Source organism: Microtus oregoni, unplaced genomic scaffold, assembly GCF_018167655.1.
Source record: "Microtus oregoni isolate MIOR12 unplaced genomic scaffold, Mior012 000047F_ref0000412, whole genome shotgun sequence".
In the NCBI taxonomy this organism is placed as follows: domain Eukaryota; kingdom Metazoa; phylum Chordata; class Mammalia; order Rodentia; family Cricetidae; genus Microtus; species Microtus oregoni.
In genome coordinates this window covers 2,064,112-2,085,056 of record NW_024543221.1, presented here as the reverse complement: position 1 = coordinate 2,085,056, position 20,945 = coordinate 2,064,112, and the positions used below count along the sequence as shown (strand labels likewise).

Sequence of the window (20,945 nt, the reverse complement as noted above, 5' to 3'; positions counted from 1 at the left end):
AAAGGGTATGTGTGCTGGTATTCACCTTGCTAATGGTCTGAAAATTCTAAATTCGGACACATCTGGTTTTGAGGATTTTGGTAAGTGTCCTTGAACCTTCTTTTGTCAGAGTCATTTGAAGTGGGCATAGTGGTTCATGCTTATACTTCCTTAACTTGGGTAGGCTGAAGGGAGGATTGCCAAGAGTACAAGGCCAGCCTGGACTGAAGAGAAACCATGTCTGAAAAACAAGTCATTTGGCAACAGGCAGTGTGTTCTATAAACACATATACTTCTTAACTTTCAGCAAACCAAGAAGTCTTAAATAAAGTGGAAGTTCAGTATAAGACTTTCCCAGGATGGAACACAGACATATCTAATGCAAGGACATTTAAGGAGCTTCCTGTCAATGCACAAAATTATGTTCGGTTTATTGAAGATGAGCTTCAAATACCAGGTATTTATGAGCAGCTGTCTTATTTTTATCATTTGGTTTAAGCTGCTTGTCAGAATGGAAATCTTGGATGGACATTAGGAAATAATAGGGTATAAATAGGACATATATCTATTGCTGTATCTCATTACTGTTAATTTGGACTAAGATTTTATTGTCATGGTCACTGAGGGTGAAGGAATGGTAAATACTTTATAGTTAGAACAGAATAATAGGCAGGCTAGTCTGTGCTGGATCCCTTCTAGTATGCATTCTTTCTAGAAGAAAAGGAGAGAATTTCCTCTCTTTCTGACTTAGAATACAAGTTTTTCTATTCACCTTTTTGATTACATAATTGAAATACTTAAATTATCTTTGAATGGCAATAATAAATAATTCCTTTGAACACAAAAGTACTCCAGCACAGTATGTACTTCTTCAATTTTAAACCACTTTCTTCAGCAAATCATGTTTTATGTTTATAATATGCTAAAATTATTACATGGGAGAGCTCTATTTAAGGCTTATTTATTATTTTGTGTGTGCCTGTACATAATATATGTGTTCCACATGGGTACAGTGCCCACAGTACCAGAAGGGGCACCATGGGTCCTCATGAACTAGAGCTATGAATGGTTTTAAGTCACTGTGTTGTGCTCAGAATTGAACTAGGGTCCTCTGCAAGAGCAGCTTGTACTTTAAGTCACTGAGCCATCTCTCCAGCCCCCCATGGAAGAATTCTCATCTTGACAGAGTACCCTTTTCTTTTGATTCTTAGAATCCACATTAATGAATACCTTAAAAGGTTTCTTATATACTAAATTATGTAACATAAGTATATCCATAGTTCTTTGTTTTTGAGATCAAAGATATTTAGCATTTATTATTATTTCTGCCTTTAAGAAATAACAATAACTTTAAAAAAATTCAAGTCAATCCCTCATAGTACTGGTTAATGACATTGAATCAAAACCTGATGCTTTACTTTTTGAGCCTCTACTTTTTAAATACAGCATCACTCTTAACTTAAAAATAAAGCACAGGGGCTGGAGAGATGGCTCAGTGGTTAAGAGCATTGCCTGCTCTTCCAAAGGTCCTGAGTTCAATTCCCAGCAACCACATGGTGGCTCACAACCATCTGTGGGGAGGTCTGGCGCCCTCTTCTGGCCTTCAGGCATACAGACAGAATGTTGTATACATAATAAATAAATTATACATAATAAATAAATATTAAAAAAAATAAAGCACAGCTAGGAGTTCAGCTCTTGCTCCTCTCTCTTCATCCCAAGGTTAAATGTCACAGGGGACTTGATTGATGCTCTTCTCCTTGTTTTGTTTTCCAGTTAAATGGATTGGTGTAGGTAAATCCAGAGAGTCCATGATTCAGCTCTTCTAAGGACTGCCAGCAGTGCACGAGACACTCCTTGAGAGGGAGGGAAAGATACTTAAACATTTCTCTATGATCTGCAAATTCAAGAATAAAGACATTGAAATGAGTTTTAAGCTGGCATTGGTTTGCAGTCTCTGACGGATGGCTGTCATGGATAGACTGGCGCCCTCCCATCCAGCTTCTCAGCTGGCATGGCCGCCGCATCTGTTGCTCCTGCTGCTCATGGTGCCACACACAGTTCCTTTCCATGTTTAGTAATTGTATAATCCCTGTTGTTTGAAATCTAAATCTTCCAGTGTAGTTTTTCTTCATTATTGTCATTGTGTTTGAGTTTTTATCTCGACTAGATAGTGAGAACAATTATTTGCAGTTTTGCACAAGTATTTTTACATTCTGATCATTCAGTTCTGTCATTGTAATCTTTGCTGTTAGAGAGAGAAATGACAAGATGGGTTCTGTCACTTTGTAGTGCTATGAATGCTGTGTAAATTGTGGACTGCTTATTTGCTGAGCCCACTGCAAAATTGGGCTTCGGTTTGGGAGGGGGGAGTATGTTCATGGAACCTTTCATCTGTATAGAGCACAGAACTTAGTTCTCTCTACAGTTATTTAATACAATGAACATTAAATTCAGTGTTCAAAGAGATGTTTCCCTGCAATAACAATCTTAATGTTAAAAGATAATTATTAAAAAATCTGTTGTGATATTTGGTGAATACTTTTGTTTGTTTTCAGGTATGAGCTCAATCAAATGTATCTTTCCTTTTTATTTTTTAAGTATTCTGTTATTTCTAAGAACAGTGGGTTGACTTTCAACATTGTGCCTGCCAGTATATCTACAAAATGAACGACTCAAAAATGAAGTACCCACATGAACCCTAATTGTCAGCCATAATTTTGATCATGACTTTATCTCCTTTACTGAAAAGACAAAGCGGTGTTATTTGGCAGTTAGGCTTTTCTTCGCGCTGTAGATTATCCTCCATGGACTATTAAATGCTTAAATTAGGTCTCACTTGAAATTATTTTATTATAACCATCAATAGCTAATTAAAAAGAACCAAATATTTCCAGTATTTGTGTGTTGTTTTTCTTGTATTCATAACAATCCTAGTGTGGAGGAAGGATGCCCTGTGAAGTGCATGGGGACAGGGTAGGCAGAGATCAGGAGGATCCAAGTGTCTTAACCCTAAAGTATTTTATTAATACATGGTTTAAGAAAAATTCCAAACTAGCTGTTTCATTGGACTCAATAAATAAACACAAGTGACCCCACCAGCCCACTCTCACTGTGTAACACTTGAGAACGGAGCAGAGCCAGCAAACCCTACTTCACCCCGTGAAAACTGCAAGGCCTCGGAAGACCTGTATTCTTTGCTATAAGCATTGTATTATTGAAATATTTTTCAGTAATGAACCCATTTTCATTCAAGTCAGGAATTTTTCCTCCATTACCCAAAATATCTCCGATTGGACAAGGCTGTATGTGCCTTCTGTTGGATACTCGATATGCAGTAGCAGGGGCAATTATATAGTTATGAAAGATATGGTAGCGACAGCATGCTAAGCATTGATGAGTGATGCTAAATGCTTCAATGAAGCATGCATGGTGAAATGAATGAAACCTAATCAAAATGTCTGGCAAGGGCCAGAGAAGGCTCTTAGGAGATGCTTAAACATATTAACTAGACAAATTAGCATGAGGGAAAATGTTCAGGGTCCACTCTAGATTCTGCAGAAGTGGAAAAATGGAACCAAATTAGCAAGGGGCTGGGTGAGGTTGGCAGCCGACTGAGGGACGTGGCAGAGTCCTGTAGGTTAGAATGTAGGGCCTGTTACGGCTTGTGACTCCAGGTCTCGGGGTCTGATGCTGTCCTTTGCCCTTCATGGACACTCACATGTGGTGGGCATATACATCTTTACACCTAAGTTTTAGAGTTTAGTGGACTATTGAATGACTGCAGGTGGGAGCCACCACAGCTAAGCATACCCAGCTGTAGCACAAGATGCTTGAGCAGGGAAGGTTAGGATGCGTATTTGATGTTAATTGGATACTACAGAATTAGGAGGACAGACACGAGACAGGTTTTTTTTGTGTGTGTGTGTGGTTTTTCGAGACAGGGTTTCTCTGTGGTTTTGGATCCTGTCCTGGAACTAGCTCTTGTAGACCAGGCTGGTCTCGAACTCACAGAGATCCACCTGCCTCTGCCTCCCGAGTGCTGGGATTAAAGGCATGCGCCACCACCGCCCGGCACGAGACAGCTTTGAGAAGATAATGTGAGAGGTGCGTGTTTGAGACAGGCTGGCCTGGAAGTCACCATGTAGGTCCGCATTACTTGGGCCTGATCTTTCATTACCCTACTTCCCAGATGTGTGCTGTACCACATGTGGCTCAGGAGGTTCTGCCTTTGCCAGAACTACTGTAATCAAAACATGTGGCACTGTCATGGGAAAAGATGAAGACAATGCAGTGCATTTTATAAAAATGTAATTGACAATAAGTAGGGACAGCTTCTGCTAGGACCTAAATCTAGATTTAGAAGATGAATTTTTACTTTCTGTGGTAATCACCTAAGAGTGATTACCAGGCAGGTAGATCTCTGTTCAAGGAAGGCCAGCCTCGTCTACAGAGCAAGTTCGGCTACACAGAGAAGCCCTGTCTTAAACTAAAAAAAAAAAAAAAAAAAAATTATTTTACAAGGTATAGGTCATGAAAAGGGCAAACTGTAAACTGAAGTGGAAGTGGTAGGCAATCTGTGTAAGAAGATTAGATACAATTTAAAGGCAAAGATTGGTAAAAGCCATTAAAAACAATCAGACTTCATTGTACCTTTAGCTAAAAGAAACAGATGGGGTTATATAGGGGCTGACGATAGAGCTCAGGTGGTGGAGCGCTCAAGGCCCCGGGTTCCATCCTTAGTACTGTCTGTATGAAGGGGAGCTTGGTCTCGCCTAAAGACCCCACCCATCACCCATAGCATCTACTGTTAATATTAACTCTAGCTTCTCCCCAAGGATCATGTAGACTTTTACTGATGTTTGTGTGTGCTGAAGGAAATATGATTCACCTTCGTGGGGACTGGCTCAAAACTGGCTGATTCCAGATCTGAAACTGGCGGGTTCTAGATTGGCTTTTGTGGTGGTATGGGTCAGTGCTGTGTCTAATGGCTTTGAACCTGGGATGTCACTGTTTCAGATGCAGGAGGATTAATGAGAATACTGCTTAGCATTTGGAAGAATCCCGTATTGGCGGCTGGGGACTAGTTGGTGGGAGAGGCTACCTGGAAGTTGTTAGCACTGTTTCTGCCTAAGGAAATCTTTAAGTCCAAAGCAGAAGTATCCCTGGGGGGTTAGAGGTGTCACTGCCACATTAAAGTAAGAGTTACGATTCCAAAGAGCCCATGCATCTCTCCCGTGTGGGTTTTGGGAGGAAAACAGTGGATTGTTGCTAAGTGGTAGTTGTCACTTAACTAGTGGGTCCCCAGTTGCAGCTGGTGTGCCACATATGTATGATTCATTGCTTAAGCCCGTTCACACATCCCTTGTTAGATGGCATGTTGTAACTTTGATGTGAGAAATTGCCCCATCCCTATTTTTAAAGGTCGTTAGACTTGGTTCCTACAGGAACCTTCACAGTCCTACCATAGGGGTGTGTTGTTGAGAAGGATGATAATCCTGGATGCAGAGTTTCATTAATTCCCCTCTTTGCTAGTCCCGAATCCCACTGCGGACCCACAGTTGTCTCCCAGTCTTCTTCCTTGGCTAGTGATCCCTGATCCCATAGATGAGCACTTACTGCAAAGGTAAGATGGCTGGATGATTATCAGCAACAAGACGCTAAATGCTTATGACAAATTGGGACATTCGCGTACTTTTTATTCCCCTTGCAAGCACTGTATTACACAGCTAGCTTCTTAAGCAGATGACAGATGTTCTCAGGGTTGGAGCTTGATTTCCTGACCAATTTTCTCTGAAGAGAATTTGAGCATAATATTTGTTTAGGATTAGATCCATCTGCATACATTCTTACAAGTAGTGCTGTTACCATTAATTTACTCACGAAAAAAATGCCCAAAGTTGTTTTCTTGGAATACCACACTTTAAGTGAGTTTTAAAAGGTGTTTCTTGCAAAGCCACTTTTCTCATCACAGCAGTAGACTTCTGGTAGTGAATTAAGAGGTCTAGGATTTGATGAAAGTGTGCCTATTTTCTGATCCAAACCTGGAATGTAAAAGAAATTAGTGATTTTGGGGGGGGCTACTTACTCTGACATTTTAACACCATCTTTTTAGCAACTCTGTACAGTACAAAAGTAATTGAAGACATTTAAAGGGACACAATTAAAATGCGGGTGCCAGCGAGATGGGGAAGAAGGCACTTCTGGCCAAATCTGAGAAGTGGGGTTCAATTCTCTGGCTCCAGATAGTGCAAGGAGAGAACCAACTCCCGCCAGTTGTCCTGTGACCTCTGCATGCTCGTGTGTGTAAGCACACACATAAGAACGTAACTAAAATATAGAAAGGGGGATGGGATCCAAAGTTACTTCTTTAGTCTCTAATTAATGAGCATATTGTTAGATTATATAAAAATGTAAGAAAAACTCATTTGATTTTCTTATTTTGGTGTCCTGATGTTTCTGTCGGCTATCCTCTGAGGACCTGGGTTTTCAGCGTGGACACCTCCCCTACTGGCTCCGTCATCCCTCCAGACTGCAGCTGTCTTCGCTGGAGTTGAGAGATGAAATCCTTTCCGACCCCGCCATTCTAAAACTTGTTTTGTAGCCTAGGTTGACTTTGAACTTTTAGTCCCCTTGCTTCAGCCTCCGGAATAGCTGGAATCACAGGCTTATGTCACCAGTTTTCCAGTTTTTTGTTTTGTTTTGTTTAGTAAAAAGAAAGGGACTCTTAAGGAAAACTAGTGAACAATTAGTAGTACAGAGACAGTATAGCTTCAAGGCAAGCAATGTTGAAGAGCAGTATGGTCTGGGTGTGTATAATTCTGCCCCTTTCCTCCTGTCTGTGTGGTTTAGGCTTAGTTCATGAGAGATCTTGGAAACTTGGCTTCCTCTGTTTAGAACAACAGCACTCACCCCAGAGAGATGCCTAAGGACTAAATATGTGCCTGCCACAGTGTGAGAGCTCCCAAAATTTGGGGGATATCTCATTTAGAAATTCTCAGTAATTCATACTCAATGAGCCAAAGTCAAAAGCACCGGTGACTACAGCGCTATGGGAACTGTGTAGGTGTCCTGTGAATGTCAGGATCACCTGTCCACCTCAGGGCCTTACATGGGCCACAGCGTGTCGATATGCTACAAGGGGAACCTAGAATTTCTGAGCTGTGTGTAGATAAGCAATTGTTACAGGCATTTAGACTAGAATGAAAAGAACCTCGCAGAACACCAGATTACACTCAAGATTTTTTTCCCAGTGTTCAGAGAATCAGCTTCCTAGAAGGACATTAAAGAGTTTTCACCCCTTTTCAGTCTCGTATGCAGAGAGTTTCTTTCTGCTCCCCAATCTCTCTGCACATCCATTTCTGTCCCCAGTTTCACTGGTTCCAGTCATGCCCCTTGTGGCAGTAAATCCCCAGGGTATGCTGACCTTGCCACACTGGCAAGGTTATTCTCAACAAGTTGATAGCACTTACCAATCTCATAAAATGGCAGAGAGTAGTCTCTTTGGTAAGTTGTTTCATTATACCACGTGCCTGTAGGCCTTGACAATTTTCCAAAACAAATGTATCGAATGAGTGTCTGCTGGTCTAATTGAGGCTGGTACGGAGTTTTGCTCTTGGGTGGAATTGCCAGGTCTATAAGGGTTCTACATGGAAACAGAAACAGCTTGCTGAACACCTTTGGAGAATCCGTCCATTTTCTCCTGAGCTGCAATCTAGGATCCAGAGCAGGCTTTTAGCTAGACTAACCCCTAGTGCCATCTGGGTTTTCTGTAGAACTGTTGTAACCTTCCCGGGCCCCTCTCTAACCATCTTCAAAGGATGAAAGCAAACAAGAAATCAAGATAGAATGGCCAACATCTTCATCAGTCCTGGCAGTGTTCATTGACTGGCATGGCATGCTTGAGGCGTGGATATAAGTACACTGAGACCGTAGGCAGAGTGTACCTGAGGCCTTGAAAATGTGTGTGCATTTGTCTCAGCAACTGTGGCAATTAAAGATGTCGACAAAGACCAAGAATGCTTATCAAGGGACTTTTGTTCCAATAGAAAGAATGGGTACACCTTCATGTTGAAAACAGAAGGGAAGCACCTGAAGCAGTAGACATGCCCCGCCCACAAAGGTGACAGGTAAAGTCAAGATGCACCTCATTGCTTCAGGATTCTTTTTTCCATCATGAGATCAGATACATTCACTATTTAAAAAAATAAATTCTCTCCAGCAAGGCACTAAGCTACATATGTATGTGTATACATACATATGCATATATATGAATGGCCCTAAGAACTATATTTTTTTCTGTGTCCATTTTGTTTTAGCTTTCTTTGCAGTGCTACAAGTGAATCCCAGAGTCTCGCACATGCTAGGCAAGCACTACTACATGGTTACATCCTTAGACCTTCCTCCATGACTGGATGCTGTGTATGGATTGGCATTGCGTTTGAAAATTAATCTGGAGGACGCACAAGCCAATTAGAGCCAATGGACTGTAGGCAGAGTTATCCTCGGGGAGACAGACTGGGATGTGGGCATTTGCCCCTAGGCTATGACGCTAGGGGTGGAGTGAAGGGAGGGATGGGGCTCTGTCTAGCACACCTACAGTTTGCAGCGACCCCAAGGCTGTGGTGGGAAGGTCCCTGAGCTCAGCTTGAATTAGAAACCAGCCTGGGTAATGAAATCTCCCCCAGATTTTAAAAACAGAAGTTACTTAAGCAAGTATTTCGTTTAGTACTCAGAGCCTTGAACTGGAACTCAGGAACTATAGATCAAAACGTAAACCTAACATTTACAGTAATTGTGTGACCTGAGTTGAGACACACTGCTTGGGCCATGGAGATGGCTCATCGGGTCAAGGCTGGTGACCTGAGTTCCATCCTTGGTTCCCACTTGGCGAAAGAAGAAAATGAGTTCCAAAAAGTGTCCCCCGATTTCCACAGTGCACGGTGGCAGGAGCAGGCAGGCCCACAGTAAGTGAATTTCAGAACTAAGAATGTCTCATTCGTCTGCCGTATTTCTAACTGGATCGGGATGACCTCAGAACTGCCTCCAGTTTCATCATTGAAGTCTAGACTGTACACTGCCAACTCCCACGCCCGTGAGAGGATAATTGGAGGCTGGCTAGATGGGGCTAAAGCCAGAGAAGGGAAATTGATAGGCAGGAGACAATGAACTCAAATGGCAATAATCATGCTGAGGGCTTAACACTCCTCAGCATTTTACAGCGATTCTTTAATTTGGGAGTGAGATGCTCAGAGAATGTGAAAATTGCCCCGAATCAAATATTTTATAAGTTTCTCAAATTGATATTTTTACCTCTTGTAGCCTCTTGTAGTTTTTCTAGCCTCTCTGGACCAGGAAATAAGGTTGATGTGTCTGTGGCTATTAATTTCTGCTTTACTTTTGTGAAAGGAAGGAGCCACACAAACCACATTTAAACCTTTATTGAGAATGAAACCGAATCCCAGTAAGTTTAAGATATTTGACCAAATTTGGAATTCTAAACTTATAATGTTTCTTAAATTACATAGACGATTTAATAAAAAATTTTGTATTTATTGCTGACTGTGGAAGCAATGTATTCTCTTTTAAGAAAAAAATCTGTAAACTAGAGAAAGGGATAAAAACACAAAGTGCTAATAATATGGGTACTGTGGAAATGAAAACAGAGCCCTATTATCAGTGCTAGCAATGTAGCTCCCTGGTGGACCGTGCTTGACATACTTGAGGCTTTGGGTTTGATTCCGGCACCCAGAGGCTTCCCAGGAAACCCAAAGCAAGTCCCAAGATTTTTGCCAGTTCAGCCTATTTCCACTCCTTTTCTAGCCAATAGGCCAGTCACACTTGTGACTAACATTACTATTATTGGTATTGTTAAGGTCGTGTAGCTATGAGCTGGAAAGGTGGATAAGGTCTTACAGAGAACCCGAGTTCCATTCCCAGATCCCCATGGGCATGGGACAGCTCACTTCTGACCTCCATGGGTACTATATGTTATATATATAGCCATTCACTTCCCCTACTTGCCATTTTAGTTTCTCACCTTGGAGCCCTCTTCACGCTGTAGTCAAAATGGACTCTTGCCAGTTGCCCAGGGTAGTAGCCTCTGATGTCCCTTCCTTGGTGACAGATAAATATACTGAAGGAAGCAGGCAAGAAGCAGTCATTACAGTCAGTCTCTTACACAAATCTACCCGCTGCCATGTGATAGGGAATTTATCTGAACTTTGGACCCTCTTCCAAGCAGCTGAAACCAGTCAGACTTTCCAGTCATGTTGGTTGTTAGTCATAGCAAGTGTTAGACCTGACTTTGTGGTATTGGCTGGCCTCTCTTTCCCAGTAACCTCTAAAACTTATAATAGAATGTCTTTTTATTTCCAGGATTCCTAAGAAAATACTTAGCATGTCATGTACTGGGTAGGGAAAAGAGAGAGGGGGAGGGAAGGAGGGAGGGAGGGAGGGAGGGAGGGAGGGAGGGAGGGAGGGTGGAGACAATGTGTAAAGTCAGTGACAAGGCTGAGAGCTAGTTAAGAGTGGTTAAGAGCACTGACTGCTCTTGCAGAGGACCCAGCACTCACATCTGGCAGCTCACAACCTTCCATGACTCCAGTTCCTGAGGATCTGATGCCCTTTTCTGACCCCTGGGGGAACCTGCCCACATACAGTACATACATATATACTCAGGAACATGCTCATATAATAAATAAAATCCTTGAAGTCAATGAAACAGATGCTGGTAATTGCCAAAGCACAGGAATAAAAGAATGAAGATTCCTTATCCTTTGAAATGTTTATAAAATTTTGTAAGTTTTTTTTTTTTTTTTTTTTTTTTTTTTTGCTTAACTATAGTAGTTGGTTATATAAGACTGTGATGTCAAGGCATATGATACTAGTAAGTCTGGTAGGAGGATTCTAGCCTCACCTCGGAGGGTTGGGTTGTGAGGAAGGACAAGTCTATATAACCTTGGCTGGCCCTGAACTTATCACCATCTTCTGCATGGGCTCCTCAGTGCTGGGATTACCAGTATATGCCGCCATCTTGGTTGTTGTTTTGAAGCATAACATGAGCCACCCCATGGGGACTGGGATGTGAACATGAGCCATTTGTACAACTGGGATGCTATGGTGTTGAAGCCTTGGCCCCCAGGGTGGTGCTACTGTGCAGTGGTAGAACCTTTAGGAGATGGGGTTTAGGGGGGGACCTTAGGTCATTGGTAATATTGAGGCAGAAGAATGGGGTGAAGAGTGAAGTCCAAAATCCCTTACACAAAAGCTGTAAGATTCACATATAGAAGAAACCTATTGACAAGGACGGGAGGAAGAGCTATGGGACACTAAGGAGAGCCAGAGGTATTCAGGGTTTGCATAGGCTAAAAGGAGGAACTCTCCAGAGGGGGGAAGTCATGTATGCCAAGACTAAATCACAATTGAGTTCAGAGTAGAGGACATGTGGATGTTTTAGCTTTTTGTTACAGATAAGTCAGCTTAAAAAAAGAAAGGTTATTTACCTCGTGGTTTCAGTCCATGACAACTCATTGTTTTGGTCACACAGCACATCATGGCGGGAATGCAATCATCTAAAGGTTCCACCATCTCTCCATAGCAACATCCTGGCCTTGGGGGACCATCCCAGATCTGGATGATTGCCGAGGTCAGGGTTGGCCTAGCTGTCCAGTGAGAATCAAGGCAAGTGCTGGGCAGGGCAGGTTCCGTCTGTCTGTGCAAACAGACCTCAGAGAGCTCTAATTTTCTGAGTAACCACAGGGTGTCTGGGCCTGTCTAGTGGCTAAGATAATAGGACTGAGCCCTGAGTTACAGCGGGGGATTAAGTCGTAAGAGGAGAGAGAAGTTGGCACAGAAATAGGGAACAAGTGACGTTGCTCAGTGTGTGGGAGGGGGAGATGCCACTTAGGCAAACCTCCAGTTGTGAGCACTGGTGTAGGAGTCCGCAAGAGCCAAGCCACAAGTTTGTGAGGTATCACAGGCACCCAGGGCATGGCTCTTATGGCTGCACTGCTGTCTGCAACAAAGCCTGCTGGGGTGCTGAAGGAGTTTCCCCTGCTCTTGCTACTGCTCCGAGAATGGCACCGTTCCCACTGGCTTCCAGTTGTGTGTGTGACCTGCTGCCGTCCCTAGGAAGAGACCCTGGCTCGTTGGTCAGAAGTGGAGAGAGAGCAGGAAAGAGTTTTAGGGAGACAGGCTAAGTGGAGAAGTGAGGAGATGTGGGGAAGAAAAAGACGGCTCGTTTTGCTTCTAACTTTTCTCTCTTCCTTTTGCATCTCCTGCTCTCCCACTCCCCTCTCCTGCTTTGTCGGGGCTGCCTGCTGAGCCCAGGACTTTCTGCATACAGTTGTGCTATCACGGAGCCATAGCTCCCTCTTATTTTAATTTTGAAACAGGGTCTCTCTGCATTTTCCCTGCTGATCCCAAACTCATGATCCTCCTGCCTCTGCCTCTGCCTCTTGAGTGCTGGAACTATAGGTGTTTATGTCCAACTCCCTCTGACTCTGGGGAGTTTTCTAAGTCCTCACCTGTGACCTTAACCTGGAACATGAGAAACTTCTAATTCATGCAACCATTAAAGTGGCGAGGTTTTTGTTTTTTGCTTTTTATTTTGTTCTGTTTTTTAGCTCCTGGCTTGGCCAGAGACTTTGCAGTGAACTCTCAGCTTCTCTCCTGGAGGTTCAGCTGGAGGGGAAGGATGAATGAATGGGAGCATCCCATGTGCCAGGCCAGGGTTCTGCTCAGAGGTTACTGATTCCTGAGTCCGTCATAGAAAGCTCTCCTAAGGTAGCATGGGTGAGCCAGCTTGTCCGGTTCCACTGCATTATTTGCATGTCCCTGACAGCATGGCTGTCTGATAGGGTAGGCTTATCTACACAAGAGTGGATCTGTCCCTGGGAGGGTGACTGTAACCAGAGCAGGATCCGAACTCGGCCACAGACAACATTTAGTATGCATGGGTGAAATCAGGAGGGTTTTCTGTGTACACGGTACCATTGCCAGAGGGAATACCATCATGTGCCCATCTCAGTCTCCTGTGCTGGACTCCAGCCTTAAAGACTAATTCTCAGGCACCTAGCAAGGTAAATATGAACTTTTCATAGGTGTTTCTTAACAGTGAAAAGAGAGGCTGAGTGCACTTTCTGAATACCGCACAGCAGTGAGTACCAGAGCTGTGGAGCAAGCCCAGTCCCTAATTCCATGTCTTACTCAGAGTTCTCTACAACGTATGTGTGATTTTTGTTTTCCAGGGGAGTTTGGCACGACTTCTGTTTGGACCGTATGGTTCTCCCACTTCTAGGCAAGTGGACCCAATGTACCAAAGGGTCAGGGTAAGCTGGTTTTGGTTCAACCAGAAGGAGTGTTCGAAAGCTCCGATGTGGCCACAGTGTTCTAATGGGGTGTGCTGTTGGCAGGTAGGTTCTGTACGCTCACCCGAAGTTCATCTCCTGGTAAGAGAAGCCATGTCTAGACAATATGCTAACATTAGTGGTGCATGCTGTAGCACGTTTGAGAACTAAAGCTTGCAGCTAAGCATCTCAGCTAAGGGTGTGAGCTGACATAGAGGATGAGATTAAAGACAGGGCTGGGAGATGACCGGCACATCCTCTCACCCTCCAGGAAGTACCGGCTCCATGGTTTTCCCTCAAGGAATGGGAGGGCAGGTTCATTCGCTCATCAGTAAAATGAGAATTCTAGCTACTGTTTTCATCAGTGATGGAACATGAGTAATGAGACACTTGTAGCTGGAGACGGAAAGGCCTCTTCTTCGTTAGATGTCTGTCTTTCTAGGTAGCATGAGCTGAGCCTGTGGTGGTGTCTGGATGTTGTCAGGATGCTACAGTTGATAGTCATTTCTATTGCTGGGACCAGATACCATGACCACGGCAACTTGTATAAAAGGAAGTGTTTAACTGGGGCCTTGTGCACAGTTTTAAAGGGTTAGACCATGATCATCACAGTGGGAAGCAGACAGACCTGGTGCTAGAACAGCAGCTGAGAGCTTTACATCCTGATGCACAGGCCACAGGCAGGAGGCAGAGGCTGGGCCAGCCCACTCCTGGGGACACGCCTCCTCCACCAAGGCCACACCTACTCGTTTCCACCAACAGTCCCACTAACTGGGGATGAAGCATTTAAACATCTGAGCCTGGGGGGGGGGGGCGTCCTCATTCAGACCACCACAATATTTATTTATTTTGGTGCTGGAGGTTGAACCTGGTGCCTTCTGCATGCCGAGCATATTCTCTACCACTGAATGATAGCTCCAGTTGATGTTTGTCGATGCTGCTGTGGCTGTTTACTTGTGTGTATGGCGCTTTTCACCTGCATGTGAGTTCACTGCATGTGCATACAGTGCATGTGTGTACACTGCCCAGAGATATAAGAGGAGGGCGTCAGATTCCCTGGAACTGGAGGTACAGATGGTTGCAAGGTTGATATAGTTATGTGGGTGCTGGGAACTAACGCCTGGTCCTCTAGAAGAGCAGTGAATATTCTTAACCATAAACTTGACACAAATCCTGTGCTTTTGATCTCCCATTCCACACTAGTTTTCCTCTGTTTGGGGGATCTTTTCAGGAATATCTTGGGCTCCACAAACTAACAGAGCATCCAGCCCTAGTCAACACACACCAGGCCTCCAGCCTGACCTGGGGATGACACCGGCTAACACTTGTCTCTAATTGAATTCTTCTTGCAAGACTCAGATGTGGTCACTAAGATTACTCCTGAGTCTTAATTACTAACTTTTATTAGGTGCCTGCACTAGTTTGCCCGTCAGTTTCACCATTCTAGCCCGCAGGGAGAGCCATGAAGGGATCAGCAGGATGAATGTGTCGCGTCTGTAAACAGGAGAAGGGCAGACCCGAGTTGTGTCAGTGACCAGAATCAAACCACCACCGAATACTTTTGCTCATTCCTTCTGGTTTCCTTAGCAACAGCGCATAGAGGGCCTGCTCTGTGTTGTCACTACTGTCAGGCAGAAGTGATGGAAGCGATTTTCAGAGATGGGCAAGAAAGTTCCACACCAGAGTGGGGACCAACCCAAACAGTGAACCGTAGTGAAGCCAGACCAGGGGGTTCAAGTTCCGTCTCTGCTAGCTGCAACCTGTAGGCCCTTGGGACAGTCACTTATCCTCATCATGCCTCAGCTTCCTTGTCTGGAACTCGCAGTTGTTATGAAGGCTAAATAGAATAGCATATGCTAAGACCGATGCTGACACACGGTAGAGCTGCCTGTCACCTTCTACCAGTGGTGAGATGAGTAGGAAGCAAATCCTAAGAAGGAAAACTGGAAGCTGTGACAAGGGCCCTGAGGCGGTGTGACGTAGGGGACGTGGGGACAGAGATAGAAGGGGAAGTCTTCTGCTGGCCAAGGTACTCAAGAAGTGGCTGCTTAACTAGTTGGAAGAAAGCTGAGACACTGTATGAAAGGGGGTGTGGGGGTGTGGAGTAGTAGTCCAGGGAGAAGGAGGAGCGTACCCAAAGGCCTGGGATCGAGAAGAAGCATAGCCTCCTGAAGAGACTGAAGACCGATGGGAAGGGAAGGGCTGGGCCTGCGAGGACTTCGTGGGACCCAGCAATGAATTCGGATTTGGCCCCAGGTGTAGTGGGCTGAGGGGTTTATTTCAGGGAGGGCTGTCATCTTTATGAAGCCCAAGCTAAAGAACAGACTGTTGGAGGATGAGAGTCTGCATCGATATGGATGACTGGGGAAGGCAAAGATGATATGGACCCCCTGAGACTGTGAGCTGGGGACATAGCCTGCATCGAGAACGGCCCCCAAAGGCCCATGATGCAAACTTGATCCTTAGGCTATGGTGCTAAAGAGAAAGTGGAACATTGAAGAGGAAGTAGCTACTAGAATGAAGATGGGTCACGGGGGATGTAACCTTGCAGGGGATGTTGGAACTCTCATCCCTCCATCTCACTTCTGCGTGATTATAGGCATGCAGCCAATAATGGTTAATCTTGATTGTTAGCTTGATGGGAGTCTAGATGACACACTGTAGGTGTGTTCTGTGAGAGCATCTCCAGAGAGGTTAAACCGAGGTGGGAAGATGCATCTTGAATGTGGGAGGCACCTGCTAGCCCCTGGGCTGGGACCCAGACTGAATAAGGAAGAGGAAGGAAGTGGAGTACAAGCCTCCCCCTCCTCTACTTCCTGACAGCAGACAGTGTGACCAGGCACCTCCTGCTGCCATGTCTTCCCTGCCATGCTGGTGGGGCTGTACCCTTCTTAAGTAGCTTCTCCCAGTTATCTTATCACAGCAGTGAGAAAAGTAACTAGAACACTGCCCTTGTGACATTCTGTGCCGCCACAGCCGCGGGGCCAAGTTAGCTAACATACGAGCATTTTGATAGCACTATCCTGGTGGCAGAGTTGGTAGAACTCACTGGGGAATTAAACTGTTATTGGTGGGGTCTAAGGTGGGTGGAGAGCCCCCTCATAGGGCATCCTGCAGTGGAGAGTCAGGCACCAAGATTAGGGCAAATGTAGGGATTCCCGCCATGTGGTTCTGATGAGAAGCAAGAGTGAGCTGAACACCGACAGCCAGAGGCCCCGGCCAGAGGCACACTGCTCAAATCCTTGCGCTCCCCAGGGCCTGGCTTGGACACAGTGATGGATGTGGTTCCCCAGAGCTCCCCAGAGCAGCAGCCAACAAAACTTTGTTTCCATTTTTCCTAGGAGATGAGCCCACAGTAGACGAAGTGATCTCATCCACACACAGACGGATTGGTGGCTCGAGCGGAGGAAGGGATGAGGGGATGCAGAACCTACTCCTGATTTCTTTCCATCCTCCTGTCTCCTGGGGTGGAGTTCGAAAACAGAGGGGCAAGGTCTGTGTGGCCTCTGACAGAAAAGTCTTTTTTAAAAACGTTTATTTACCTGTCGTATGGGTTTGTGTATGTGTGTGGATACACACGTGTGCCACACACGTGGAGGTCAGAGGATAACCTGCAGGGGCTGGTTCTTTCCACCATGTGGGTTCTGGAGATCGAATTCAGGTCTTCAGATTTGGTGACAAGAGCCATGAGCATCTCACCTGCACCGTGACAAGGGGATTCTTAAGATATCCAGAACTGGACAGGAAGTAAAAACAAGGCCTGCTCAAGCCCACCAGACTACTGGGGCTCCAAGAGGCTGGCCCCCCATGATGAGGAGAGAGAAAGAGGGCTAAAGAGGCAGAGAGGGGGTGCGATGGGGGTAAAGGTGAACGACGGCATATGTTCTCTCTTACACAGAATCTAGACTTAATTATACATATGTGAGACACAAACGCAGAACTGGGTTAACGCACATGACATGCGACCAGAAAGGGGGCTATTTGCAGGGGGCAAGGGGACCAGTGAGAGTTGGAGGAGAGGAACACAGGTTGGTGGGGTGCAGTGATTTGTCTGTGTGGAAATGTCATAATGAAACCCATTATTTTCTATAATAACTTAAAAATAATTTTAAAAAGTTAAAAAAAAAAACAAGACATGAGGCTGTCTTCTTAGAATTCTGTACTGATTGAAAGCTCCATCCTTAATTAATCCTTCCAGTATCTGCCAGAGAGCTTCACAGCCACACCCCCTCTGAGACGTAGTAAGCCAGCAGGTGCCTGCTTTGTCGGACTTATCCATTTTTGTGGCCCTGTGAAATGCATGTCTGCTATCATTGCTATTGCTTAAAGACTTGCTAATTGTGTCTGTATGTGTAGAGAAACTGAAAGCCTTGTAGGGAGTAAGAATAAAGAGACCTGAGGAGGAAATAAAACAAAACAAAACAAAACAACAACAGACGTGAGGCTGGCCTCCAGGGCGTGAGGCTTGCAGCCCCAACCTTCTTAGTTTCTGGTCTTTGCAGATCCCACAGCAGGGGCTGATGGGAGAGAGACTTAGGACTTAACAGGTAGTACCCGCCACCTCCCTGCAAGATAAAGTCAGCAGCTAAGCTTGTCTACAGGGCTTATTATTCTTGTGTTATAGATGGCCTTGGAGAATGAATGAGAGTCCCCTTGGTCTCTCTCTGTCTCTTTGTGTGTGTGTGTGTACAGTCAGCTCCCATATTGCAGAGGAATGGGGATGTTTTGATTTACCCCGAGGGAGTAAATCTGATTCAAAGTTTGGGTTTGAGTTCCCCACTCTTCCTGTTGGAGCCCTTCCCAACACGTCTCTTATTTTTGTATTTGGAGTTTCCTGGTTGCTTGGATTCTGCAAAGATGTAATTTCTTTTTTTATAACTTTCTTTCTTTCTTTCTTTCTTTCTTTTTTTTTTTGTTTTTGTTTTTCGAGACAGGGTTTCTCTGAAGCTTTGGAGCCTGTCCTGGAACTCCCTTTGTAGACCAGGGTGGCCTCGAACTCACAGAGATACGCCTGCCTCTGCCTCCTGAGTGCTGGGATTAAAGGCGTGCACTACCATCGCGTGGCTTTAAACTTGGGACTGAAGGTTGGTTGAGTGGTTAAGACCCCTTGATGCTCTTCCAGAGGACCCTGGTTTAGTTCCCAGCATCCAGCTTACAACCACCTTGAAGTCCAGCTCCAGGACCTAATGTCCTCTTCTGGCCTCCAAGGGTACTTGCAAGCATATGCATACACACAAACACACACACATGTTCACACACACACACACACACACTTTTCTTTTAAAGTCTTAAAAAACTAACCCAACTTTCTCTACATCCAAGAACGGGTCACTAGATCCCCCTGGCTGCAGCTGCCCCTCAGTGGCTGGAAAGCAGGACAGGTGGTTCTCTTCCCCTGGGCACTTGCCTTTCTCACCCTGGTGGTTTCCGGATGAGCCTTACCTAGGTGGAACCGTTGGGCGACGCTCTACAAATTCCCGTAGTCGGATGGCTGTCATGATAGATGGGAATCTGAAAAGAGTTAGGGAGTGAAATTTCTTACTGCAAGGTTACAGAGTTTCCAGGCGTTAGCTATTGCTACAGTTTGGATGCAGATTGTTTCCAGAAGACAGGCCCTCCCTAGGCAGATGGACCTGGGCTGTATAACAATGGTGGCTGAAGCTGAGCCTTTGGGAGCAGGCTAGAAAGCAGGGTGCTTTCATGGTCTCTGCTTCAGTTCCTGCCTCTAGATTCCTGTCCTGACTTTTCTCCATGAAGGACTGGAGCCAGGAAGCTAAATAAACCCTCTCCTCCTGCTAGCTGCTTTTGGTCAGTGTCTTACCACAGCATCTGAGAAGCAAGTAAGCTAGGTCATTCTGCAAATAGCTTCCTGGTTCTCCTGGCGTCATCCCCCAAGATTCCTCCAGCCCCACCCAAACCTGACTGTGTTCCTTTTAAAGCTCTTCCTTCTCAGCATTGAGCCCTTTTCTGTTTTCATACTCGCCTTAAACCGTGTTGTTTCTTTCCTTAGTTTTTTTTTTAATTGCTTTTGATTATTTACTGGATACCACAGCTTGCCATAAGCAAACCAGTCCATTTAAGCATTCATGTGAGCAAATCCATAACGGGACTGAGTAGGTGGGAGACTGAGGTGGGAGAGTGTCTGCTGTTGCTACAGTACCACCGTGTACCTCGTAGATGGCTCACACCGTGAACGGGCTGTCCACTCTACCTAAAGAGAGCAGTGTCTAATTCGCATGAACATGGCAACTTGAGGTAGCAGGTGAACCTTGGTTGGAGACCCCTGTGGCCTGGGCAAGTTATTTCTCAGCTCCTTATATTGATTAAATTACCTCTCCGTAGGGTTCAGCGACACAATAATGTGTGGGCCTGCTCTGTGGCTTAAAGGCACGCTTGAGAAAGGAGAAATGTGAGTTTGTGATATGTACCAGGGAGCCCACTGGAGCTAACAGCGTCCTCCAGGAAGGTCTGTAAAGCACAGTGGCTGTCTTCCTCACGAGAACACAGGCGCTCAGACGTTAAGTAACGTGAGAAAGTTAGAAGGGAGCCGGGGCTGGAATCCTCAGGCTCAAGAATCATCCATCTTAATGATGGAGTTGTGCCAAAGCAAGCCAGAGCAACGAGAGACCTCGGCCAAAACAAAGCTGGGGCTGTGCAAAAGGAACCAAGAGGAAAGAGAAGCCATCAGCAGGAAGAGAGGGTTGGGGAGAAAGGGATGTGAAGCCTCCTCTTTTCTTTTTATAGTCAAGTTTAACTCACCCCCAGGCTCCCGCCAGCTCTATTTTACCTCTCTGTGAAAACTCTGAGTTTTTCAAACCAGCTTGAAATTTCTCAATAGCATTATATCGTAATAGAACGGCTGGTGATACATCCCGAGTAGCCTGTTTATTACATAGTATCTTTTCCCCCAAGAGACCTACTTTAAACTTTTTAACTAATGTACATATTAATGTACATATTAATGAGGTTCAATGTGCCTTTCCATACATGAATACAGTGTGTGCTGATCAAATCAACCCCGTCTTTTCCACACCTGCTCACCTTCCCCAATCTCTGTTCTACTGTCAGGCCAACTTTGGTTCTTTAAGGGGGCACATTCGTTCTCATCCTCCTGTGTCTGACTTAGCTCACTTCCTCCCCTGTCTAGTCCTATCCATTTTGCTGTATGTTATCTGGTTCTGTGCATCTTGATGGCTGAATGGCACTATTTCTTCATCCACTCCCCCAGCGCTGGGCACTCGTGCTGAAGGAGCGTCTCAGCCACTGAGAACGTGACTGGGAGACAGATGTGCAAGTGCCTGTTCCGTTGGCATTTTCGCCTTTAACACGGCTATGTTCTTGTTGTTTAATGGAAGATGAGCAAAAGAAAATTTAGGTAAGTGCAACTGAGCTCTTGAGAAATCAAACTCCAAAAACTGAAGCATTGAGCTTTCTGCTTATCCACGTGATCTGCTGGGGAGGAAGGCAGCTTAGCACATCGCCCTCTTCCCTTATGAGCCAAGGCTTAGTGCCTAGAAACTGTGAATTAGCATTCTGGGAAAGAAAGCTGTCGTGGGCTGTCTTGCTTTGATCAGGCTACCCAAATAAGCAGTTTTGGAACAATATATTAAAGTCTTC

General features: G+C 45.0%; 2 protein-coding genes across 2 annotated transcripts in view; one reads left to right on the top strand and one right to left on the bottom strand.

Annotated features, from left to right (window-relative positions):
• Adss2 (adenylosuccinate synthase 2) overlaps positions 1-2,812 on the top strand; it is a 31,492-nt gene extending 28,680 nt beyond the window's left edge. The window contains exons 12-13 of the mRNA XM_041635459.1: positions 287-436; positions 1,756-2,812. Coding sequence (XP_041491393.1) covers positions 287-436; positions 1,756-1,808 — 203 coding nt within the window. The 3' untranslated portion in view covers positions 1,809-2,812. The remainder of the gene's footprint in view (positions 1-286; positions 437-1,755) is intronic.
• Positions 2,813-5,751: 2,939 nt separating this feature from the next.
• Positions 5,752-18,826, bottom strand: CUNH1orf100 (chromosome unknown C1orf100 homolog). The gene is made up of 4 exons (XM_041635199.1): positions 18,771-18,826; positions 10,019-10,114; positions 7,452-7,624; positions 5,752-6,023 (listed from the first exon to the last, which is right to left on the bottom strand). The coding sequence occupies exons 1-4, from the start codon at positions 18,824-18,826 to the stop codon at positions 5,914-5,916; spliced, it is 435 nt and encodes a 144-aa protein (XP_041491133.1). The 3' UTR covers positions 5,752-5,913.
• Positions 18,827-20,945: the final 2,119 nt, after the last annotated feature.